We start from the raw sequence: 24016 nt of genomic DNA, 5'->3' as shown, positions 1-24016 counted from the left end.
TGTGCTTGCATTACAATTACAGACTCAAAGAATGGGACAATAAAATCTTACCAGTGCCGTCTCATGAGACTGTGGTTGTTTGAAATTAATGATTTCCAAAGCAAGTGCTTTTTTCACTTTGGCTAGGTCTGCTTCTCTTGCTGCTTGTAGTAAAGAGTGACCTTTAAATTCATCTGGAAATGAAACAATGGTTAACATATAATGGTTTAAAATTTATTTTAAAGTATTTAGCATGATTATATATAACTAGGAAAATTATTAACTTTACATATTTCTCTATTTCACCAAAGGCAGCAATATGACAATAATAGTAATACAAATATTGAAGGTGTAGATTAATAAAAAAATTTGAAATATGTTCAAGATTTGCACTATTTTATACTCTGAATTCATAAAGATTCACCTACAAAGATACCACAACAGAGTTTTAAAAACTGGCAACCTAAATGTTCATTGAAAGGAAATCAGTTAAACAATTTATGAACATATACACTAGATAATTTTACAGCTCTCAAACAAAAGAGGTAGCTCTACACATACTGATATAAATATATATATACATATATATACGTATATATATGTGTGTGTGTGTGTGTGTATATATATATATTTTCAATTTTTGATTGTTTTTTGAGACAAGTTCTCGCTGGCTTTGAGAATTTGTTCAGCAATTCCGGCTGGCTTTGAAGTCACTAAGTAGCCCAGGATGGCCTTGAACTTGCAGTGGTCTTCCTGCCTCAGCCTCCTGAGTGACGGGATTACACCTGGCTCTGATATGAAAGAATGTATTATTAAATGGCAATCCCAGTAGCCAAAAAGAAAGGATGGGACGATCTCATTATTTTTGTATTGTTACTACTTTTGCTACTCCTAACGCCAACACAAAAACAAGTAATAGCATAGAAAAAGATATTTAGGGAAGTACTCATTAGAATATTAAGTGATTATGTCTTTGCACAAAGAAATGAAATATGGGAGAACTATTTGAGCAAAAAATTTTGAAATAATTAAAATTTTATACTTTTATAAGCAAACAAGAGACTTTTTAAACAAAATCCATACCTAAATTAGTTGCATAAATAAAAATCCAATATTGTTCTCCCTCTTTTAGTCGTGGTAAGTATTCAACCCAGGGCCTCATACAAGCTAGGCAAGTGCTCTATTACTGAAGTGCTCTATTACTGAACTGCTTTTGATTTGGAGCCAGGGTCTCGCTAAATTACTCAGGCTGCCCTCAAACTTGCAATCCTTCTGCCTCAACCTCCAGAGTAGCTGTGACTACAAGCACGCCTCATCATGTCCAGGAAAAATCTGATATTCTTGTTTACTGAAAAGACTGTCTTGTTTTTCTCTCTTACAAATTTAACTTGAATTTTCATAGACCCACTTAGCAAAAAGCTGAAAGTTGTTTAAAAAAGGTGCAAATGATGTGCAACTTAAAATATTAGGTAACAATTTCAGACCTTTGTATCTGCATAGCATTCTTTATCCTTTCCTTTCTATTTTATCCTTTCTGAGGCCCCATCACATTTGCTTCTCTCAAAAGGGAAAGACATACACAGATACCAGGCACATACACCACATGCCTTATTAACGACTACGCAATGTTTCGGGTCTGTTTAGATAGTCTAGATAAGCCAGCCTGTCCTGCCACATTGTTGGGTTAGGATTCCTTCATCTGAGGCCCACAGAACTTGTGTGAGCTTTATCACAAGCTGTCATCTAGTACAGAGTGTGGCATGTAGTAGGTTCTCAATAAGTATTTGTTGCATGAGTACTGAACATAAAACAAGTTATGGCAAATTTGAAACATTTTTATATAACCTCTTTATCATGCTAACTTCCTCAAAATAAGACTTTAAAACTAAAAATAAGAAATGAGGGTCAAGTGACATGAATATATATTAGGAAATACAAATAACAAAATTATACATTTTTATTTTAATGATAGAACTGGGGACAACTGAAGTGGGAGACTTATAAACTGTCATATTTAGCAAGAAGACAGCTTTTGAGAACTGCAAAGGAAGGTGACATATTGAGAAATGATATCAAGTGAAGTGCACAACTTTGCTGGAGTGACCAATCTAGAGAAATTTAAACTGAATGTAAGGGAGTCTGGCTTTTTCTCAAATGAAAAAAATTCTATGAATATCAAAATGATAAAAGCAGTTCTACCTTTTCAATTACTTCTTTATATTCAGAGTAAGTGGCTTAAAAAAATAAGTGGCACATTTATGAAAAACATAGACCTAAGTACTTAAGAAATTAAGATGCAATAATGCAATTATATAGTATATCATCTCACATAACAATACAATTTTCCTTATCCTTGCTCTTTAGAAAAACTAAAGTTCTACCGAAACTGATCTTCAAATTTAAAATACTTTGTTGAATACTTAAAAATTTTAAAAACTAGTACAGAGAATAAAAGCTTTATCAACTACAGTATATAGTTATCCTAAATTTCTAAATGCAAAGATACATAATAGTTTGCTTTTAAAACTTCAAGGGAGTTATTTAAAGTGTACAAGAGATTTATAAAGACTTATACATTGTTTAAGATTCTCTTTACAAATGCATTTTGAAACAAGACTGGAATTCAAACTATCTTATTCATTTGGTTTCACAAAAAGAATACAAAGTACACAAAAGGTGTGTAATTGACAACTGACATGATCAAAGTATTATTTTTATTTGTTTCCTATATAATTCTCTTTAAACAAGTTCTGGAGTTGTGAATGCCTCAGATAAAGCAATGACCATGATAAAGAACACTGCAGTTAGAGAAATTTTAATTCCTTGGTATAATCTTCTTTAATAAGATGAAGGTTTTACTTATTTAATGAAATCTCCCACTGAGAAGATTGAAAAATACTCTAACTAGGGAACAGCTCTCTTTATAAAATTATACAAGTTTAGGTTAAGCTTTAATGTCTACACTGGAATAAGATAAACTAGTAAAATACAATGTAAAAACAGCTGATAATATTTGTAATTTGTAAAATAGTTAAAAGAGAGAAAAAAGGTCAATATACAGGTATAAAACGGAACCAGTGCACAAATCTAAAAAAAAGAAATTAGAAAACAGTACGTTTTGTGTAGAGTCAAATTCAATTAATAAATCTGTTGACCACATAGTATATGCAATACTGCGCTTGTCTGAGATTAAGGAGAGATAAGGGCCCAAACATCAACATTTTTAGGTAGCAAGGAACTAAACAGGTATGAAGATAGAAAAAAGAAGTCAAAGTCTTTCTCTCTAAGAATTCAAATTTACCTAGAAAGATAGAATGTATGCAGACAAATGAACTGTATAATGCAAGATAACCCACACCAAGCGTCATGGGGGTGGGACAGACTAAATGAGCTGATACAAGGATTCATTACAAAGACATCTGCCCAGGTACAACTTGGTTTATATTTATAACCTCATATGTGCCACCCATTTGAATATCAAAATAAATTTAAATTTCCATATAGGGTCAAAATTGTAAAGAATTCTCACTATTCTAACATAAACTGGTTTAAAACCTACTTAAATATAAATGATGTTGGCATCATTTTGACTATGCCTTTTCCTTAAGTTACTGCTTAACAAAGATTTTCTTAGGTTGTTTCTGATTCTTAGAATCCTAAATGTAAGACAGAATGCAGACCATGTGATAATTTCAAAATCTGGTAAATGATATCTTAGGTAATTTAAACCATAAATGTCCATGTGTAGTAGTAAATACATTCAGTATTGATATAATAGTTCTATGTAAAGTGCATCCTGAATGGGAATGCAAAGCAGAAAAAGGACATTAGGTGAAAACTAAGAAAATCTGAAGAGAGTACAGTTTGTTAACTGTGATATAAGTACCACACTAAAGTATTAGTAACACAAGACACTGAGTACAGATAGGTGAGATCCTGATACTATCTTCGTAAATAATCTGTATATCTAAAATAAAAAGGTTATTTAGAAATATATATGTGTAGGTAATTTGAGAAAATTATCTCTGTCAAATCATAAATATTATCTCAAATTATATACTAAGTTCAGGCCCATTGATGCTTGGGCCACACCATACATAGTAAGTGTTTGACTGAACTTTGCAGGGCTTGGGAAACAGTGCTCGATTGTGTTCGATGTCATTTGTTATGATCAATGGCCCAAGAATTAAGTTGTATGAGCACAGAGATTTTTGCTTCACTTTGTGCACTTCAGTATTCCTAGTGTCTATTACACAGAAAGTATCCAGTAAATGATTGCTAATTCTCAGCCTCCTTAGCTTTTTTTTTAAAGAAGCCTTAATATATGAATTGAAATTATGCTTGAATAAACACAAAGTATTTAAGTTTCCTGGTGAATTTATGAAGAAAAAGTATATGATTAGAAATGAGGATTCATAAACTCAGCATACTTATAAGAATGGAAGCATATTATTTGAGTTAGACAAAACACAAGCCTTAATAACTAAAAAGAAATGAGATATTCCAATTTGAAACTATAAATACATACAAGTCAGTCTCTCCCTGAGCTCAGGAGTGGGAGCCATATCCACAGCACTTTTGCCATGGCAGTTGACGAGTGTAGGGTCAGCACCATGGCTAAGTAACAAGGAGCAGACTTCTACACGATTTTTGGAAGCAGCCTCGTGGAGTGGAGTGAACTGCCAGAGATCCATAGCATTAACACAAGCTCCATGCTGAGGTGAGGAAAAAAATTTCAGGTTAGTAATCACTTCACTGGATCACATCAAATGAAGAAAACATTTATTTCATTGTAAATTTCAGTTACAACTTGAAAAAATATAATTATTCTAAATTTTGATTTTTAAAAAGTTTAAATTATTTAAAATATTTTTAGCAATGGTAGTATTTTTAAAGATTCTTATTCTCTTAAAATCTTATTGGTCAAAAAACACATGAAGTAATAGCAAGGTTTTTTAAAAAACAAATGATACTTAATATTTTTAATTTTTTTTACCTTTAGTAGCAGTTCTGTGACTTCATAATGTCCATATGAACATGCATTATGAAGAGGCACAAGTCCACTAAATGAAAAGAGCCAAATTACAATACTTCACTTTCAAATATTTTGTAGTTAATTATCCATGAAATGCCAAGAAAAAAAATCTAATAAATCTCAATAAAAGTGTATTAAAAATATTTTAGTATGTAATAAAACAGTTCAAAACATAGCCAATATTCACAACTTCCGTATTTTTCTTGTTTTGTATAATCATTAATGATAAAAATACCAATTATAAGAACAGTTAAGTAAAAGGAAGATCATATGCTAATTAATAATTGCATGCTTTATATGTTTATTGCTTAGGAAATGTAAATTGGTAGAGAACTGAAATACTAGTAACTTCCAGCATAAGAATCCAAACTACAACTTAGATATTAAAGTATTCTAAATGAGTCAAACCTCCCCCGCCCTTTCACGGTGTGCCTCTCCTGATGACTCACCTATTGTACACCCATCTGTTTTCAGACATGCACAAGAAAGAGAGATGTGCAAGAGCATCAGGCATTTATGCCCTACACTACTGGGAAACCATTCACATACGGAAGAAAAGCTGGTGCAGGCAAAAGAGAAATAGCACCAAAAAGAGCACATGTAGAATGGATGGATTCCCATTCTCATTGTTATTTAAGTACTGAGTCTTTTCCTTATGCTTCCTGACATGAAGGGGAGTCGGGCGCCACAGGGAAAGAGACCCTACTCCGGGGCACACTTTCTTCACTCTGTCAACTACAAAAATGTGGTAATGTAACCTATCTTACCTGGGGAGGGTCGATTATCTTTCAGATCTTAAGGTGAGAGGATGAGAAATGTTAACCCCTCATTAGGAGACCAAACCCAACTGTAAGTGTTCCTGGAGACTATGTAGGAAGTTGGTACAAAATTTTCCAAAATTTACCAATTCATAAAATAAATGACATAATTGATTTGTGGCTTCCACCTATTTCCCTCCTGTATTGACATGGACTGTTTTAGGTTCTAGGTTTTTTTAGTTTAGATGTCCAAAATTTCATCAGAACAAAAATTATGAAATTAAAATATTGCATACTTATGATTCTGGTTTATTAATAAGAGTTAATCCCTTCATAACAAATGACTGTGGTAGCTATCCTACCAAAATATCTGAAACTTCAGTTTGTTTTATCTTTCTGAAGTGTAGCTTAAAAGTTGAAAAGTAACGACTGCAATTGAGAAACACATTTTACCTTCAAATAATAGAATTATAATAAATTAAACTTATTTAGGTAATTTCAATGAAAGATATCTCTGTTAATAGGTAGTACATGAAAATAAGGCCTGAAATCAAAGTTGTGACAACTCTTAATGAGTAAGACATATGACTTAAACTTTGGGGTTAGCAGATGATGAAGAGAAAGCCTCACGATCCATAAACAAACCATTAAAACGCATACAGTGATAACTTACCCTTTGTCTTTTGCATGAACGTCTGCACCGTGCTGAAGAAGCAGTTGAACTATCCGAACTCTGTTGTAGCCTGCTGCTAGATGTAAAGGAGTAGACTGGAAAAGAGAAAGAAGAACACATCTCTCTCTCAGGTGAAATAATTTTTGCTTTGCTATTTAATCTGTATTCAGTCAGATTTAAACACAATGAAAGTTAACATAAAAAATACAGGGCTGAAATGCCAAAAATCCACATTTCATGGCTGGATGAAAGACAATTCATTCTCCATGAAAGAAAAATTTAACTTTAGTGCGTCTTCTATGGTTTCAATTTGGTTTGTCCACACTGAAACTCACGTTGAGGCACTGGACCCAGTGAATAGTGTAATGGTATACAGGGGGCCTTTGAGACGGATTGACACTTTTCTCTCACAGTGAGGGACTGGCCTACTTATCAGGAGAGAGAACTGTCATGAAGCAAGTTTGGCTTTCACAGCCTGTTGTCTTGCTACCTCTCTCTCCACGTGGTCCCCCATCTTTTTCTCCTTTTCAATCCCCCCCCCCCGCCTCCTGCTGTGTGATGGTATCCACCCCGCCAAATGCTTAGATCTTCCAACCACAAAAACTGTGAGTCAAGTACACCTCATTTCTTTATCTATTTCCCAGAATCAGCAAATTCTTTAGAGTAACACAAAATGGGCCAAGACACTGTCCATCTATTTCCTTTGTTTTTCAAGGCCTTCAGTCATCAAGCCCTATCTACACTACCTCCTTCCCACATGCACCATTCTTACTGCTCTGAGGAATCATGTCAGGACTCACCTCCCCTCCTGCTGGAAACATTCTTCCTTATCTATTCAAGTCCTGTCCTTTCAAGTTCTAACTTTCAAATCCCAATTCTACTATAAAACCTTATTTAAAGATCTAGCTTTCAAAATTCTTTAATAGGAAAGACTGAAAAATATCTTTGTATCAAGAATGACTTGAAAAACTGTAGTGAAAACTAAAAGGATAAAGCATTTTACTCATTCTTAAGGATGCCCAATAAAGGATCAAAACTAATATGGTACATTGGATGGAATGAAAGATGTCAAGATAATATTTAATCTTGTTTTATTTACTCTAGATACAGAATAAATACAAGAGGAAAATATAGCTTCTTCTCAACTATTTTCTGGAGTGCTTTAACTTGAACTAAGTTATTAAAAGGCCCTCTGCTAAAATGTCAAGAGGAAAATATAGCTTCTTCTCAACTATTTTCTGGAGTGCTTTAACTTGAACTAAGTTATTAAAAGGCCCTCTGCTAAAATGTCATATAGTAATTAAAATAATCAAATTTCTCAACTTTTTAAAAAATCAGAAATAACTTCATTTTAATTGAAAACTTTTCTGCAATCATTTCTTATTTGAGGTTTAAATATTTTAGAAGTTCTGCATATAAGTTCTAATATAACGTACTCTTGTTTTTATTGTCCTCTATTGGGGTTTTATTTAGTAAGACTTTTATTTTCTTCATTTATTCCAAATGTCAAGATACAAAAGAATTACCATATATTATACAGTCTATTACTACTGTCAAAATCCTCCATATATTTTATATATTCTGACACTGTTTAGAAAATATTTTGAGCAATGCACAACTATTATGAAGAGACCATGTAGATTAGTTCTTAACAGGAAGTCAAGAAAGCTGATTATATTTGCAGATGCTATGAAATCCTGTTAAAGCCATAATGCCTGTGTGTTTCAGCTTTTTCAAAAATAAAACAGCAATAAAATTTCCATTTCAGGTATCTCAATAACTTATGAAAATAAAGTTTTCTCCCATAGGTAAACACTTTTAAAATATAAAGTGTCACGTAAAAACAGACAATCAGCGTTTCTATATTATCAAGCAACAGACCCAGATAAATTTCTGCTTTCAGATACAGGCCATATATTATTATAATGTTACTTTCAGGACTATCAGGTTATTTTCAGGACTCTTATTGTACTTCCATTTTACAAACATAACTTTTGCTGTTATGTGAAAGTTAGCAAAATTTACATGAATCTTTTTTCTTCCTTTGCAAGAAAATAGTATTTTAAAGATGCTGCCCTGCTGTCTTTTGGGTTGCACTGTTTCCAAACTAGAACTCTGCCACCATCTTTATCTTTGTTCTTTTGTACCCATGCTTCTTTTCCTCCAGATGTTTTGGTATTTTTTCCTTATCCTTGGATTTTAGCAATTCGATTATGAAGTACCTCGGCAAAATTTTCTTCAGGGTTTTTGTTTTCGTTTTGATCCTTAGGTCTTTCTAAACTTTGTGGATCTGATTTGCTTTTACTAAATTTGGAAAACTCTTAGTTACTATTTCATGAAATGTTTTTCCTACTTCCTCTCCTAACATTCTCTCCTGTAGTGACTTCTATCAGACATACACTAGGTTGCTTTTAAAGGTTTCTTAGGCAGGACCAGAATAGCCTTTAAGGCAGGACTGTTTTCTTCTACTACTGAGGCATTGCCATTCTGAGTACATTATAATATTCCAAGAATTACTGAGGGTCTTCCAATCTGGTTGGCGACAAGAGAAACCATTACAGTCTCTATGAGTTCCTAGGATAGCAACCTCTAGCTCTTCTGTGTGGGTCTTTGTCAGTCTCCAGCAGTTTCTTCATACGTGTTACTCAGTCCTAGCTGAAGAGTGGAAGGGGACTCTTGGTAAATCTCCTTGCCTGGTCCCATACCTCAGTCACTTCTTCCTACCTTGTGCCATTTGACAGAGTACTGATGGCCATAGGTGGGATGGTAAAAGAACTTAGCAATCGACAAGGAATATAAAAAGACAAGAGTTTTATTTAGATCACGATATGCTGCCTACAGGGCAGCCGGTGGGTTTCCAAGTGAGGAACTGCAGTTGGGGTGAGGAACTTGGTTGTTATTAGGGTTTCAAGATATGGAAAAAGAGTCTGGGGCACAGGTGATCGTCTTTCTGGGTCATTCAGCCCTCTGCAGATCTTCTGGAGCATTTGCAGTTCAAAACTGCTTAGAGTGGCAACTCAAGACAAAGCCACTCTCCTTCAGCCCACAGAGGGCTTTCAGCTTGAGACAAGAAGGTGATAAGGAAACCTGCACATCCTTTAGAAAAGATGTGCTAGGACTCTGGGAGGAAGGAATGGGCCTCACATTAAAGGTCTGTTGCTATCTTAGGGCCACCTTCTGAGAGTGGGAGGTCTTTAACCAGAGTTCTCTGTTACCAGATGGGTTTAGAAGGAGTTCAGCTACTAAGGGTTTTAACACATTTTATTGCCAATGGACAGGTCCTGCACCTTGGTCTGCTCAGACTCCCATTCCATCCTAATTCATAGACACCATCAGGTTCTTCCTGCATGATGTCTTGAAATACTTCCTGTGCTGTAAGTTGGAGCAACTGCACAGCTCACCTTCTCTGTCCCCCTTTCTCTGGGGTCACTGCCATGTACTAGCTAGTGTTTGATGTTTAGAAACCACTGTTTCACATATGCTATCTGTTTTTCTCAATGTCTGAGAAAGGAAGGTAAATCTGGTCCTTTTTATTCCACCTGGCCACTTGTAGGTTGGAACTGTGCTTTAGACAGTGCTTGGGGAGCTTCCTCCAGAGACAAGGACTGTTTTGGGTGACTGGTCAGTAAGTTCTCATAGGGCATAGCTGCCATTTAATATTTTATGGAAAAGGTGGAATCTCTTGCTATGGACAGAAAAGATATTGCTTTTTAATATTTTCTTTTATACTATTTTATTTGTACATAGTTGATTCAATAATTTCTACCTCTGAAAAAGAACAAAGTCCCTAAATGAATGGTAACATATATACTTATATTAACAGTTTACTTAAAAGCCCAATATGTAAGGAAAATAATTCAGTTTCAATTTTTTAAGTCTTGTAAGAGTAGAAATTATTTGCAATGCTTTAAAAATAGTAACATGTTTAGTTTTTAAACTGTTAAAATTCATATAACTCAGATAAATGAGAAGTCCTTGTAAACATGTACGGAGTGAGAGGAAGCTTAAAATGCAGTGGCTGTGAAAAAGTGGAGTTAAGGAATGGCTTTCAAAAACTATTAGGAAGCCTGATGATAGACTCTAAAGACCGATGTACATAGTGAAGGGTGTGGTATCTTCAGTTTGGAAATGTCAATGACAGTGGAAGGAGGTAGTATAGGAACAGGGAGGGAAGGACCCTGAGGAAAAGAACTTGCAGTTTCGTACTGAATTTAAAGTGCTTACATGACACCATAGTGGCAATGTGAGAGTGAGTTTTATATATATGAAATTATAATTCAGAAGATGTTAAGGCTACAAACAAATCTGGTCCTAACTGGTATCATTTAAAATATTTCAGTATCTGCCATGTATGTGACACCCTGGTAAGTGATAATCACGAAATGTTCAGTAATTTGTCCCTATAGAGTTTTTTTGTGGGAGTGGAGATGAACAGTACTGGGGTTTGAACCCAGGGCATTTGAATTGAGCTACATTCCTCCAACCTTCTTATAGTTTTTTATTTTGAAACAGTCTCACCAAGTTGCAAAGTTTCCCAGAACACCCAGGTTGTGCTCAAACTTGTGATCCTTCTGTCTCACACATTCATTAAATGAAGTATAAATAAATGAATTCTTTATTTAGCAAGACAAAAGATGGGAAAGAAAATTCTAGTTTCTGCGGAGTCAAGCACCTCCAGAAAGCAGGGGCAACGTTTCTGTGTGAAACAACGCAGAAAGGGTGCTACAGCAGGCACAGACACCTACAGCACTCTACAGGCAGCAGGGTGAAGCGAGCACCAGGGAAGACTAAAGAACTGCACTCTGAGCTGAGACTTGAGGATAAACAACAAAAAAATCACTGAGGCAAACAGATGGGAAACTTCATTCCAAATAGCATGAAGAATACATGTTAATACCTAGCGAACATGTATTTGAGAAACTTACTAAAAAATTAGTGGCTAACTGCAATACAAAAGGTTGGGAGAGACACTAAAAATAATAGGAAACTACTGCAGGATTTGAAGGAAAAAAACTATCTAAGATTAGAATTTACTATATGGAAAATAAAATCGAAGACAGGGAACAAACCTATCTATGGCAAGAATACCTGAACAAAAGACTACTGGATCAATCCAGACGAGAGACATGACAGCAGTGAGAACATTTAAGCAGAAGTAGGTGAGCTACGAGAGTGAGGGGTTCACAGGAAGAGTGAGTAAAAGCTGAGTGAGACTTCTCTAATAATCATTCTACTGTGGATGCTAATCATGCAACCTAAACAGTATCAGAATACACATAAAGAACCAGTAAAATGCATGCAATACATCTCAGAAAATGGCAGAAAGCAAAGCAAAGAAGTACAGACAATTTGAGAACAAGTTTATGCCACTACAAGCCCAGAAGTTTTTCAAAATATAGAAAAAAAACTGTAACTGTTATTTTCCAAATGCTGTTTCCTGACACGTAGCTTAGGACTAAACTCAGTGAATGTTTCCACGTAGTGTCAAAATTATACCCAACTGCCAAAAAGCAAGGCAATGATAAAAGTGATTTCCTAATTGCTAGGATAATTAACAGAGTATAATTTGGGTTTTGGATATATAAGGCAGACCCATTTGTAAAATTCTCACATATGTTACTAGATTATTTGATGGTAGTTGCAAACTAGTAAATGCAAGAATCAAACATTTAAGACATCAACACACAGTGCTACAATCACTGCCAGTTTGTACACCTCATATATATTCTGAAAACAGAATATTCTGTTAGGAAAAAACTTAAAAGACAAACATATAGAGTAGTAAAGTAAGAAACCACTGGAAATATAAAAACTCCATGTAAAGATTACTCTGCTATAATACAAAATGGCCTGAGGATGTAGCTTGCTGCAGAGGCCTTGGGTTTAACCTCTAGTATTATTTTTTAAAAAAAGATACTACAAAATACCAACAGTGCACGATAAATCATCTCCTCTTACTGTCTTTAGACAATGATTTTGTAAAACATTTGAAAAATGTCACTACTAATATTTTCATGCTACAAAATGTTCATATAAAAAATTCTTATTTAAGGAAGTTCCATAATTCACTCCTGAATTCTACACTTGATCTTCGCCAAAAGGTCAAAAAACAATTGAATTCTGATTTTAAGAAAAAAAAAATATATATTATACATATATATATATATATAAATTTAACTGTCTTTGCTTTTTGTGATATAGATTTGCAAGTCAGCATAAGGCTTTCAAGTAGCTTTAACATCCTATTCATACATTTATATAACACACACACACACATACACACAAAGATAATTAAATTTATATTTGTCTCTTTCTTAAAACCAGAATGGTCTACTATGAGCTCACTGGCAACAGAGAATATATCTTAATTTTTATGTTTCTAATATTTAACATAATACCTCATATATACAGTATTAAAAAAAAATGAGTGAATGTGCTGCTGGGCATGGTGGTACATGTTTATAATACCAGCACTCAGGAGGCTGAGGCAGGAGGAATGCAGTGAGTTTGAGGCCAGCCTGGACTACACAATGAGGCTCTGTCTCAAAAACCAAAACAAAAAACAAGACTGAATGAAACATTGCCAGCTTTTGTTTTGTATTACTAAAAAGAAACAGGAAGGATATAGACAATGCAACATGGTAAAATAACTTTAAATTTGTGTAAAAGATTTAAACTGACATTTCAACACAGGCATGGGGTGACATTTGAGGCACTCACTAGGAAAACTTAAAACCACAACAGTAAAGCTATGATGTAAGTCATCAGAGCCGCACAACCTATGTTGTAGGGGTATTTTTTTACCTCTAAAGGGAAGATTCATTCAGTCTAGATCAACTCCTTGCGATGTTCCAAACTCTGGTGACCGATTTGTACTGGTTTGTACAGGACTTTCCTGGTACCAGGAAATGACTGATCCGAGGTGAACTGGGATGCTGTTCAGTTAGCCAGGCTTAATGGTGAATGAGCCTCATGGTTTCTGGAGTTGCCCAGACTGGAAGGGCGTGTTTTCGTGTGCCTGTGCGCACACATGCATATGCATTCCAAGACCTACCTCACCTTATCAATTTTGAAGACTAACCACTTAACAATTTACTTAGAGCATCACTCAGGCAGCATGTTTGTTTACATAATGAATACTCCAAGCATCGCTCAGGTAGGTGTCATTTCAACCAGTTGATTCTTGTATTGAATAAATTAAATTATTTTTTATATTTCCTGTTATATTAACTTATAAAAATTTACAAAATATGCAATTTTTGATCATCCTATATTTAAATAATTAGACTGGTAAGTGGTTAATTCTATTAAGAACATAACATGTTAATTTTTCCATCAAATAACTCATTATTTGGTTGAGATATGTCAGTGTTTTCCTTCTACAAATAAAATATTATATCAGCCATTAAGAAAAAAATCCTAGGAAAATGTACTAAATACATAATCAGATCTTCATTAAATTTTTATCAGGCACAGAGACATGATTAATCTGCTAAGAAGTTAATAAGCAAAGAGCTACGCAGCTCTTTGAGAAAGTGATACTTAGATCAAAATCTAAGCCATTATCACTAAACAAATTAAAAACTAAAGAATGAACAAGGGCATGAGACCACAGAAATACATACATCTCACTGCCAATGCCATATTTTGATGAGATATTTTCAATAATATAAAAATGAAGATGAGCATCTCCTTGAAGTTTCTTAACTCCTGGACTACTATAAAGAGCATCACAAAGTGCACAGCAACTATGTGATCTAGAAACTGCTATTAGCTCTAAAGACAAATAAAGAAACTGAGCAACAGGAAGACAACAGCAGAGTCAAGGATCAAGTCTAGGCAGCCTGACCTCAAAATCCCCATTCTGTCTGTTTTTTCTTTTGGCTAGGAGCTCAGGTTCTAGATAGGATGTTTCAGAAAAAGACCAGATGCTTGAAAAGCAAAAAACCCATTACTATCAGTGGGCAGGTATCTAAACTCTATCAACAGGACAGTATGGCCATACCATTAGCATGAGCAGCCCACAAATAGGGTACTCCTCAATAACAGAAGCTGCTTAAATATAGTAAGTATAGTAGGACAGGGAAGGATGACAATGGGAATTGGAGAGGATTTCCTGTTTCCTTCTTGGTACACAATTTTTCTAGCTCTCTCTAACAGTTTCTTCTTGAACTAAACCCCTCCATCTGCTTTACTTGCTTTTCATAGAATAGTTCCCTAACTTTAGTACATTTCTGATCATCCTCTGATGGGTCAATATTCCTGCTTAACATGGGACTGATTTAAACCAGTGAGCTAGTCCCCCGCCCATGTATTTAACAGAACTTGTCAAGTTATTTCTAATGAAAGTTCCAACACTGCATTTGAAAGACTAGTTACCATTTAAGGCTTCTTCCAGTAAGAGTGTATAAATTTCAGATAAACTACATAGAATAAAGAGAAAAACAGTAACTGGTATTTTACAGGCTCATTGATGATATTTTTCTAAAGTAAAATGTACTCACCTATAGGGGGGAACTTTAGGTATTTGAAAAGCTACAGAATTTATGAAATAATTTAAATTTATTTTTAAAGTAAGATTATAAAGGAGTATTTTTAAGTATATGTGTTAGGAAGAAAAAGATAGGAGAAAGGAAATGATGAGAAAAGAACAGGAATTCCATAGGGTAATCTTTGTGAGAATAAAGCTCTGAATGCCAGTTTAATTCAATTTTAACTTAGCATTATCGTTGTGAAAATGTCAAGGGTATTCTTAAATGGCCTCAGCCTTCCAGAATCAAAAGAAAAAAAAAAAAACTTAAATGTGTGCATGAAATGAGTTTTTAGCATCCTCTCAGTTTGTATAGAAAAATACAAAGGTTAGTAGTTTTCAAGGTACAATAATAGTTTTCCATTATTTAATGAGAAACAGCTGGTGGACTTTATAGAAACCAGGTTTTCTGGTGTGAAGGTAACCTGCTGTTTCATAGTTTAAGGAGAAAAAAACTATTCTCACAATCCAAACTTCACATGAACTCCTTTTTATAATTCATATTTGAAATCCTAGAATTTCATATCTAAGCATCAAGTACTCTATAAGTCTCGTAGGACAGACAAGTGACTTATTTAGGAAAAGGAAAACAATGTGCCCTGATTGGCATTTAAAACTTGCACAGAAGAGAATATTCTATTCTAGACCATGAAGTTGTCATTTTGATGGTAAATGGGGAGACTGGAAAATTCCTTTGGCTGATTTTAATGTGGTTAAGACCTCCAGGACACTACAGATATGCTGCCACCTCAAAGTCCCTTTAGTAGCAAAGTCTTTGATGTTTCTGGAATGCCACAGTCAAGTGATACCAGAAGCAGAGATTGTCAGTTCTGTTTTCTGCCCATAGCCTTCTCCCCCAATATGAAAGGTGCTGAATCTTTTCTGAAGGTAGATTATTTGAATGGATATTACAGTGGTGTAAGACTATTATCATGTTACTATTTCAAAATTGAAGCATCTTTACAAAAGGTAAATCAAGTATGTGGTGTTAGATTCTTCGGGAGGTGATAAAGATCAGATGATATGAAGGGTGCAGTGACACCTACTTGTAATCCCAGCATTCATGAGGCTGAGGCAGGAGAATCACTAAGTTCAAGTCCAGCTTGAACTATACAGTGAGATCTTGTCTCAAACAAACAAACAAACAAACAAACCAAGAAAAAAAAGTAAATTCAGATGAAGTCATGAGTGTGGAGACTTCCTGATGGAATCAATGCCCTAATAAATTAGACAGGCAGCCTGATTTCCCCATCACATGAGCAAAGAGCAAGAACTCAGGAAAGAAGAAAGGCCTCAACAACTGCCAAATATGTGGGCATCTTGACCTTGAATTTCCCAGTCTTAAGTACCATGAGAAAGAAATCTCTTTTGTGAAAAGTAAGTTCAAAGGTATTTCTCCTCCCTGCTGGGACAAAATACCCAACAACCACAAGTTAAAGGAGGGCAGGTTTATTTTAACTCAAGAGTTTGTAGAGATTTCAGTCCACAGTCAGCTGGCTCCAAGGCAAGGCGGCATGGCTAAGGGGAATTGCAGAGGAGAAATAGTCCATGGCAAGGCAGGTAGGAGGCAGTGAAGCAGCAGCAAGCCCGTCTTTCCATTCCTTTATATTCCATCCAGGCTACAACCTTTTGACTGATGCCAACCACACTCAGGGTAGGACTTCCAATATCCACACCTTTAATCCCAGTATCATACACCTTAATTCAACTTCATACACCCATGATCCAGTCACCTCCCAAAAGCCCCACCCATGAGCACATGAGGCTTTGTAGGGACATCCAGACACAAGCCCTAACATTCTGCCCCTGGATCCAAAGACTCATGTGCATTCCTTTATGCAAAAGGCATTTAGTTCATATCTAAGCATTGTCAAAGTCCTAACAGTGTTAGCAGTGCTAAAAAACCCAAATGCAAAGTCTCTGAGATTTAAGGCAAACTCTTAGCTGTGAGCCCCCGTACAAATGAAAAGAAAGTTAAATACTTCCAATATATAATGGCACAAGATAAACATTCCCATTTCAAAAAGTACCAAAAGGGGGATAGAAAACAATGGGACTACAACAAGACCACATTACAGCAAGGTAAACATTAAGTCCAATAGTTGCAAGTCCAGCATCAAAGGCAGTCTGTTGCAAGGTGTGAACTTCAAAGGGCTTGCGAGGGTCCACTCCTAGGTTGCTGCTGGTAGTTATAGCTCCCATAGCTTCTTTCTCAGGCTAGCTTTGCTCACTTGTGAATTTCCTCAGATGATCCATGTTCCTCGCTTCTCCTACCTTCTGGGGTCTCCCCTGCACTTTTGATTTCACATTCAGCTTTACACACTGCTCGCTCAGGGACATACTTCCTGGCCTCCCAGGCCTTTTTCTGAAATCTGGGTGGAAGACTTCCTGATGCTGGAACTCTTGCATTCTGCATGCACCTAAAAACTAGGCCATGTGGATGGTATCAAAGCCTGCTGCTCAGTTGGAGCAGTAGCCAGGTTTCCTTTTCTCTTGGCCACAGGGGTCAAGTGCCTGGATTGCTGAGCACTATGAACCAAATCCTGAGGAACAACTTTCCTTTTGCTACCACCATTCTGGAACATGATGCTCTGGGGCAGTATTCTCAAAGCAAATTCTTCTACCTTTGCAACACTGAGGTTGGAAAATGGTAGAATCTTGCTGGTTTTTGTGGTGTCCTCAGGCCATCTTTTCTATTATCTTGTTCCTTTTCATCAACCAAGTTTTCCTTTTCTCCACCTTTGCAGGTCATAACCGTACTGGAGTGTCCTTTCTGGCTAACCTTAAAACTTTTAAAAATCATTCTGTTGGGCATTTTGCTCTTGATTCTCAACACAGATTTGGCTAAAAGTCCCCAACAGTACCTATATCACTGTCTCCAAGTTAGACTGCCTTGAAATTTCTTCTACCAGATTAGTCTGCTGCCTTTAATCTCAGTCTCAGGCAAAGTCACTAGACAAAAAAGCAAAATATAGACAAATGTTCTGCCAAAGCATAACATGCATGGGTCTGGAGTCCAACAGCCAATATAGTCCTTATTCCTAACTGAAATCTCCCAAGCCTGGTCTTTACCAGGCTGATAGATGTATTTCTATCAGCATGATGATGGAACTCTTCTGAGCTCTGACCAGCATCTCCCATGAAGTTCAGCTTATAGCATTCTAGGTCTGCTTCTTCAGCCAGCATCTCCAAATCTTTCCAAATTCTCCTCATAAGCCAGTTCCAAAGGCTCCTGAGCCACGTGGCCAGGTAGTGTAATAGCAACAACCCCACTTTTCTGGTACCAAAATCTGTTTTAGGTACTTTCTGCATTGCTGAGACAAAATACCCAACAGACAAAGTTAAAAGAGGAAAGGTTTATTTAGCTCGCAGTTTGTAGAGGTTTCAGCTGATAATTTGCTGGCTCCAAGGCAGGGAGGCATGGCAGAAGGTCATCATACAGGAGAAATAGCCCATGGCATTGCAGGCAGAAGGCAGCAAGCAATAAGTAGCAAGCAAGCCCTCCTTTTCTTTTGATCCCATCCAAGCTACATATCTTTTGGGTGGTGCCACCCACACCCAGGATAGGCCTCCCCATTATGCACACCCAGAACTATGCTAACTCCAATCAGTGGACTAATGTACTACCACACACCCTTAATTCCAGTATCACACACTCTAGATTCCACCAGCTCAGAAAAACACCACCTATGAGAGTGCAAGAGGCTTTTGGAGGGGACATCTAGATACAAGCCATAACAGGGTCGTTTACCAAAGTGGTTTAAGCTGCCCCGTCAATGCTATGTTAGTCCAAAATGACTATGATACGAGATACCTGGTACACAATGAATTATAAAGTTAACAGTTCAACTTGTGGCCAAAGAACTGTTTTAATAATGTTAACTCAAAGCTACAAATAATTTCACAATTCTTAAGTCCATAATTACCTCTTCACTTACTTTCTGTTGCTTCTCATTAAGCTTGAAGCAGTTCCCAAAGATTACATCCTATTTTTACTTAAGCAAGGCTTTTAAACAGGAAGGTTCACTCTTTAAAGGATTTAAAAACTTTTTTATAGAATATTCTACCATCAAATAATATTAATTCAACAGTTTGCTCAAGCCAAAGATGTTAAAGTATACAAATTATCATGATTACAGGGGTACTTTTAACTATCTTGATGTTATATCTTGATTTGGTACATAAAAACAAAAAAGCAAAGTAATAAAGTATCACTACCCATTCAATCAAACTAGGACACTACTGTGTGTTTCCTCCAATCCTCCCTTGCCACTCTGCCAGATGGATTTTTCAGCTAAGGCTGCAGGAGTGATCTATCTTTTAAGATAAAGTTAGGTTTATCTTGTAGATGCAGGAAAAAAAAATGCATACTTTAAGCTTACATTCTAACCATTTTAAAAACAGATGCTGAAGTATCACTTTTGTAATTTGGGTCCTAAATAAAATGTTAATAAAGAATCATACTGACAGCCAAATGATTAGGTTTTCATCCCCTCACCAATCCTTACAGAGTCCACTGTGGAAAACAGCAGGAAACTTGTGTTTTTCAGTAGCAGTACAAGAGAAAGCAAATCTTAGGAGGGTGACTAAGTGGAGGTAAAGTGGACATCTAAGTTTTATCACTTGCTTTTTAATACTGTGGTCCCTTCCATTAAAGATTCATTTCTCAAAGACAGAAATAGGATAACTGAAACGGGTACTAATTACTCTTACCAGCAGAAATGTCATGTTTGACAAAATAGAGATTGTTTTAGTAGAAGCGATTCCCTAATGAAAAATAAAAAAGCTCTTATTGTTACAAAATGAACACATGAAAGCATATAGATTTTATACAATACATCCCAACATAAGTAGGCAAGAAAAATTGCTCTGAGGGATTTGTGCATTACAGCAAGACATGCATTGCTCAGCAAGAAGTACTCTAAAGAAGTGATTTGATTAGATATATAATTAAACCTAAAGTACTTGAATAGTTCCCTGATGCAGACTTGATGCATTTTTGACCTTCTTGTAAGCCCAAGTAACATCTGAACGGTGATCCATAAAAACTGGAAATAAAAAAAAGATATGCTCTTTTATCTGCCAAGATTTGGCAAGAACAGCAAGGATGATAAAGGGCACTAAGGGCCAGTGGAAGCCAGACACGTGCCTCCAGATAACACCAATGCTTTCTTAAAGTAAAGAGGGCTCTATGTAAACTTTACTCCAGATACTGTGAGTATTCTGTCCAGTGTGATACTACAGACTCTTAAGCCATCCAACTCTGTTGCTGCTAATTACTAATAACATTAGAGCTCACATGGCTCAAATTCATTTTTTAGGCCAAAAAGGGAAAACACAGAGATGTAATAAAACCTGCCACAATCACAGCTAATTACAGTTATAACTTAACAGTTGATCTAGATTCAAGTTCCTGCTTTTTTACACAATTACCATATATAACTGATATACATATGAAATCATTTTTTGTTGGGGGAAACCTTTAAATTGTAAGATACAAATTAAAAATAGCTGAATATGTATTAGGAATATATTTGGAAGATACTTAAAAGTCATCATTCTTTCAAGTACTATGAAAAATTATTTTCACCAATTCACAGGAAAACAGAAATACTTTTTCTTGCCTATTACATATTAAGCATTGAGTTTTAATTTCTGACATAGGCAGATATTTCAGTTTTCTAGTACTACATAACAAACTACCCAATAATGCTGAGTTATTTGGGCTGCTGCTCTCTGTGGTATGAGTTAGGGATGTTAAGAGGGCCGCTGTCACCTGGAGATTGCACTAGGCATTCGAAGGGGCTAGAATGTCTGTGACCCCTGGACAGTAGTCATTCACAAGCTTAACTTGGAGCTCAGGTGGGTTGCAGGCCTTAGCTATTCTCCATGTGGACCTCTCCACACGGCTGCTTGAACTGTCTCACTGCATGGCAGATGGGTTCCAAGAAGCAGCATTCCAAAAGCAAGAAGTTAGTAACTGCAAGACCAATTCATGGATTTATTCTGGAATGGACACAGCATAATTTCTGCCTCATTTTATTCATCAGAGCAGTCCCTGGCTAAGATCGGAGACAGGGAGGGAGGTGACTAGACAAAAGCATTAATAAGAGGTAAGCTTCATTGAGGAGTATTCCAAGTAACAATAAACTGCATAAGGATTGTTATAACTGTGCTTAAAAATGATATTTAGAGAAGAGCTATATTGAGGGAGAGGGCTACTGGCTAAGAATAATGAGAAATTCTACTTATATTACAATATAATAAATGTATATAACCCCAAAACTTAAGTTAAAAAAAACTTACACTAATCTGATATCTTCCTGATGTTTCACTGGATGTGCTTTATGGAATTGAAATGAATATTGAGGCATTATGTTCAGGCAAATATTAATTTTTAACAAATATGTGTTTAAAAGTGGGTATATATCTTAAGAATATACTCCTGAATTTGTAAGCTGCTAATTCAAATAAGCTATCAAATGTGATGTTGGATGGGACAGCTCCAGAAGTGATTCCAGTACATTCCAGTTTATTAGCTAGTAGCCTGTATCTTATTTTATTCAGATGCCATCTGGGACTGAGCTGGAATAATAAGGACATTTTATGTGGGGATGCAGAAAATGTTAGATTGTATATGTGTCCCTTGCTTTTTTAAAATTTTAAACAGAAAACAAAATAACAGTAACGATAAAAACAAAACAACATGAAAACAATACTGAATTTGAAAACAAGATGATAGGAAATTAACAATGGTTGTTATATTACATATTGTTATCTTTCACAAAGTGCTCAGATTACCAGATGTAAGATCGCAAGACTGATCAAACAATTACAAAGAATAAAAAATAATAAAAAAGATTAGAAATGATACCGAGTTTCACTAATCAAGATGGTAGGAATTCAACAATGGTTGTTATAGTGTATACCGTTGTCTTCATTAGTTGTTCAGATTACCAGATATAAGCATGTAAAATTGGTCAAAAAGAAAAATGTAAGCATTGACTGTATGTGTCCATTCTATGTATGTTCCAAAGCTTCAAAAAACTTTTCAGAGGAGGGGGGATCTAATTCACTGAAGTTTTACTATGTGCTACAAAGTGTATGGGGCACACTGACCACATTATTACACTTGGGAAATGTATTGGTTACTTCTAATTATTAATTAGTAAACTGAAAATTCTAGAGCCATAGTCAACACACATGGAAAGCGGAAAAGCCAAGAACAGAATTTGGTGTCTCTGACCTCTATTTGTTCCTTCAAGTATATCACATAGTTTTTTCAGGGTCTTCCACGTACAATACATTATTTCTGACTAATCTTTATTTGAAAATAGTTGTAAACATCTTTTCTTTGTTTTAGAGATTTCTTATTAAATATTATATGGAGGCAAACATTTACACGGTAAAAATCTACATTTAAAGCAAGCTTTCAGTTAATTTTTTGAATTAAATCATACTGCTCTAATTTTCTGTTCACCTAAATTTATGATTTCTGACAGAATGGCATTATATATCTATAAGAAAAAAAGGCCACAGAAAACCTTACCCTAAATCTATACTTTATAACTATATCACAGCAAAAGTAATACCACAACTTTTTAGTACATTCGCTGCAATGTCCTGGATAACATCTAATCGTTCTATCAATTCTTGAGCTCCTAGTCAACAAGTACCTTTAGCCATATAGTTATCTCCCATGATACAATTACCTGTAAGTAGTAGGTACTGAGTTTTCAGTGAGTGAATAAATGAAAGAAACAAAAAGAAACCTGAAATACCAGAAATTACATTGATTTATTAAAAAGCACAAAACAAGTATTATTTTCAGCATTTGGTGACATAAAAATCAAAGCAAGAGTAGGTACAGCAGATGTAGACAAAGATGGATATCATTCCCATTTAAAAACTGTGTAGTAATCCCTGACTCTCATCTATTCCTTGTTATGAGGAGAGGCTAAATTTAGGATACTGGTAGGAGGATAAAGAACACTAACAAGGTGGACTAACACAAAAGAAATGAAAGGAGCACTCAACAGGGTTGAGAGTTATAATAAATGAGAGATATTCAGATATTTTCATTTATTATAGATAGGTATATTTATGAAGGCTAATATAGGAAAATAAAAGAATATTACCATCTTAAATAGCAAATAAAGACAGAGGATATTTGGATAACTTGCTAATAAAACATGTGACTCTGATAGAAAATACTGCAAAGAGAGATTAATGGTGCAGAAATGTAAGTATGAAAACACAAAAATAAGGTATTCTACAAGGGATCAATCCATTTTAAGGTTTTTGGTTGTGCTTTGCTGCAATTAGAATTGTACATTGCAAAGGCTGATCACATGGGTAGGAGCTAGAAGGATAAGTTATATTTATGCCTCTATGTTTTAAAGTAGCCATGATTAAGAGTCTGTAATATAATTGTATGAAAGTAGCATTTTAGAACAAACTACAAATTTTTTTTTCTGCCTTTGTATTTTTGGGTAAAAAATGAAATTTTCTAGAATAGGTAAGCTTCAGTTTTTAGTTATATGTAAAACGTGAAACAAAATTTAGAGGAGGCATTGGTTGGGCTGAGCATCTGCACTAGTCCCAACAGACCAAACCCATACAAAGTTACTCAGGCTGAATTTCAATGACAACGCACTGAAACCAAGCTGTTTATCTGACCGTCCAAGAAATCAAGAGAGACAGAATGATACCCAAATCCCCAAATAGGCCAGTTCTAGCTCGCATGATAAGGAAGTCCTCTCTGCTTCAACTTTTCTAAGAAAAGTATCTTCGAAATGACCAATCTGCTTTTCTGTTCTGTTTCTACTTTCCTGAGCAACTGTCTATAAAGCTAACTCTCTGTTGAGCTTAGCTCAGCAGAATACTCTATTTTATAGAATGAAGAGTTGTCCAATTCAATTATCATAAATAAAAGCCAATTACAACTTTTCCTTTGTTGTAATTTTGTGTTTTGACAAAAATCAAAGCATAATATAATACACAGTATGTAAAAATCTTATCGACACTACTATTTCCAGAAT

At 35.4% G+C, this 24016-nt stretch overlaps 1 protein-coding gene across 1 annotated transcript in view; it reads right to left on the bottom strand.

Annotated features, from left to right (window-relative positions):
* The window catches only part of Tnks (tankyrase, TRF1-interacting ankyrin-related ADP-ribose polymerase), a 180948-nt gene that overhangs the window by 52604 nt on the left and 104328 nt on the right, over positions 1 to 24016 (bottom strand). The window contains exons 6-9 of the mRNA XM_005398362.2: positions 6446 to 6540; positions 4976 to 5042; positions 4508 to 4694; positions 52 to 173 (exon numbers count right to left, since the gene is read on the bottom strand). Of these exons, the coding sequence (XP_005398419.1) occupies positions 52 to 173; positions 4508 to 4694; positions 4976 to 5042; positions 6446 to 6540 (471 nt within the window). The remainder of the gene's footprint in view (positions 1 to 51; positions 174 to 4507; positions 4695 to 4975; positions 5043 to 6445; positions 6541 to 24016) is intronic.

Source organism: Chinchilla lanigera, unplaced genomic scaffold (assembly GCF_000276665.1).
Source record: "Chinchilla lanigera isolate Chin_1 unplaced genomic scaffold, ChiLan1.0 scaffold00062, whole genome shotgun sequence".
Taxonomy (NCBI): Eukaryota; Metazoa; Chordata; class Mammalia; order Rodentia; family Chinchillidae; genus Chinchilla; species Chinchilla lanigera.
The sequence above is the reverse complement of the archived record's forward strand: the minus strand, read 5'-3'. Positions and strand labels throughout refer to the sequence as shown.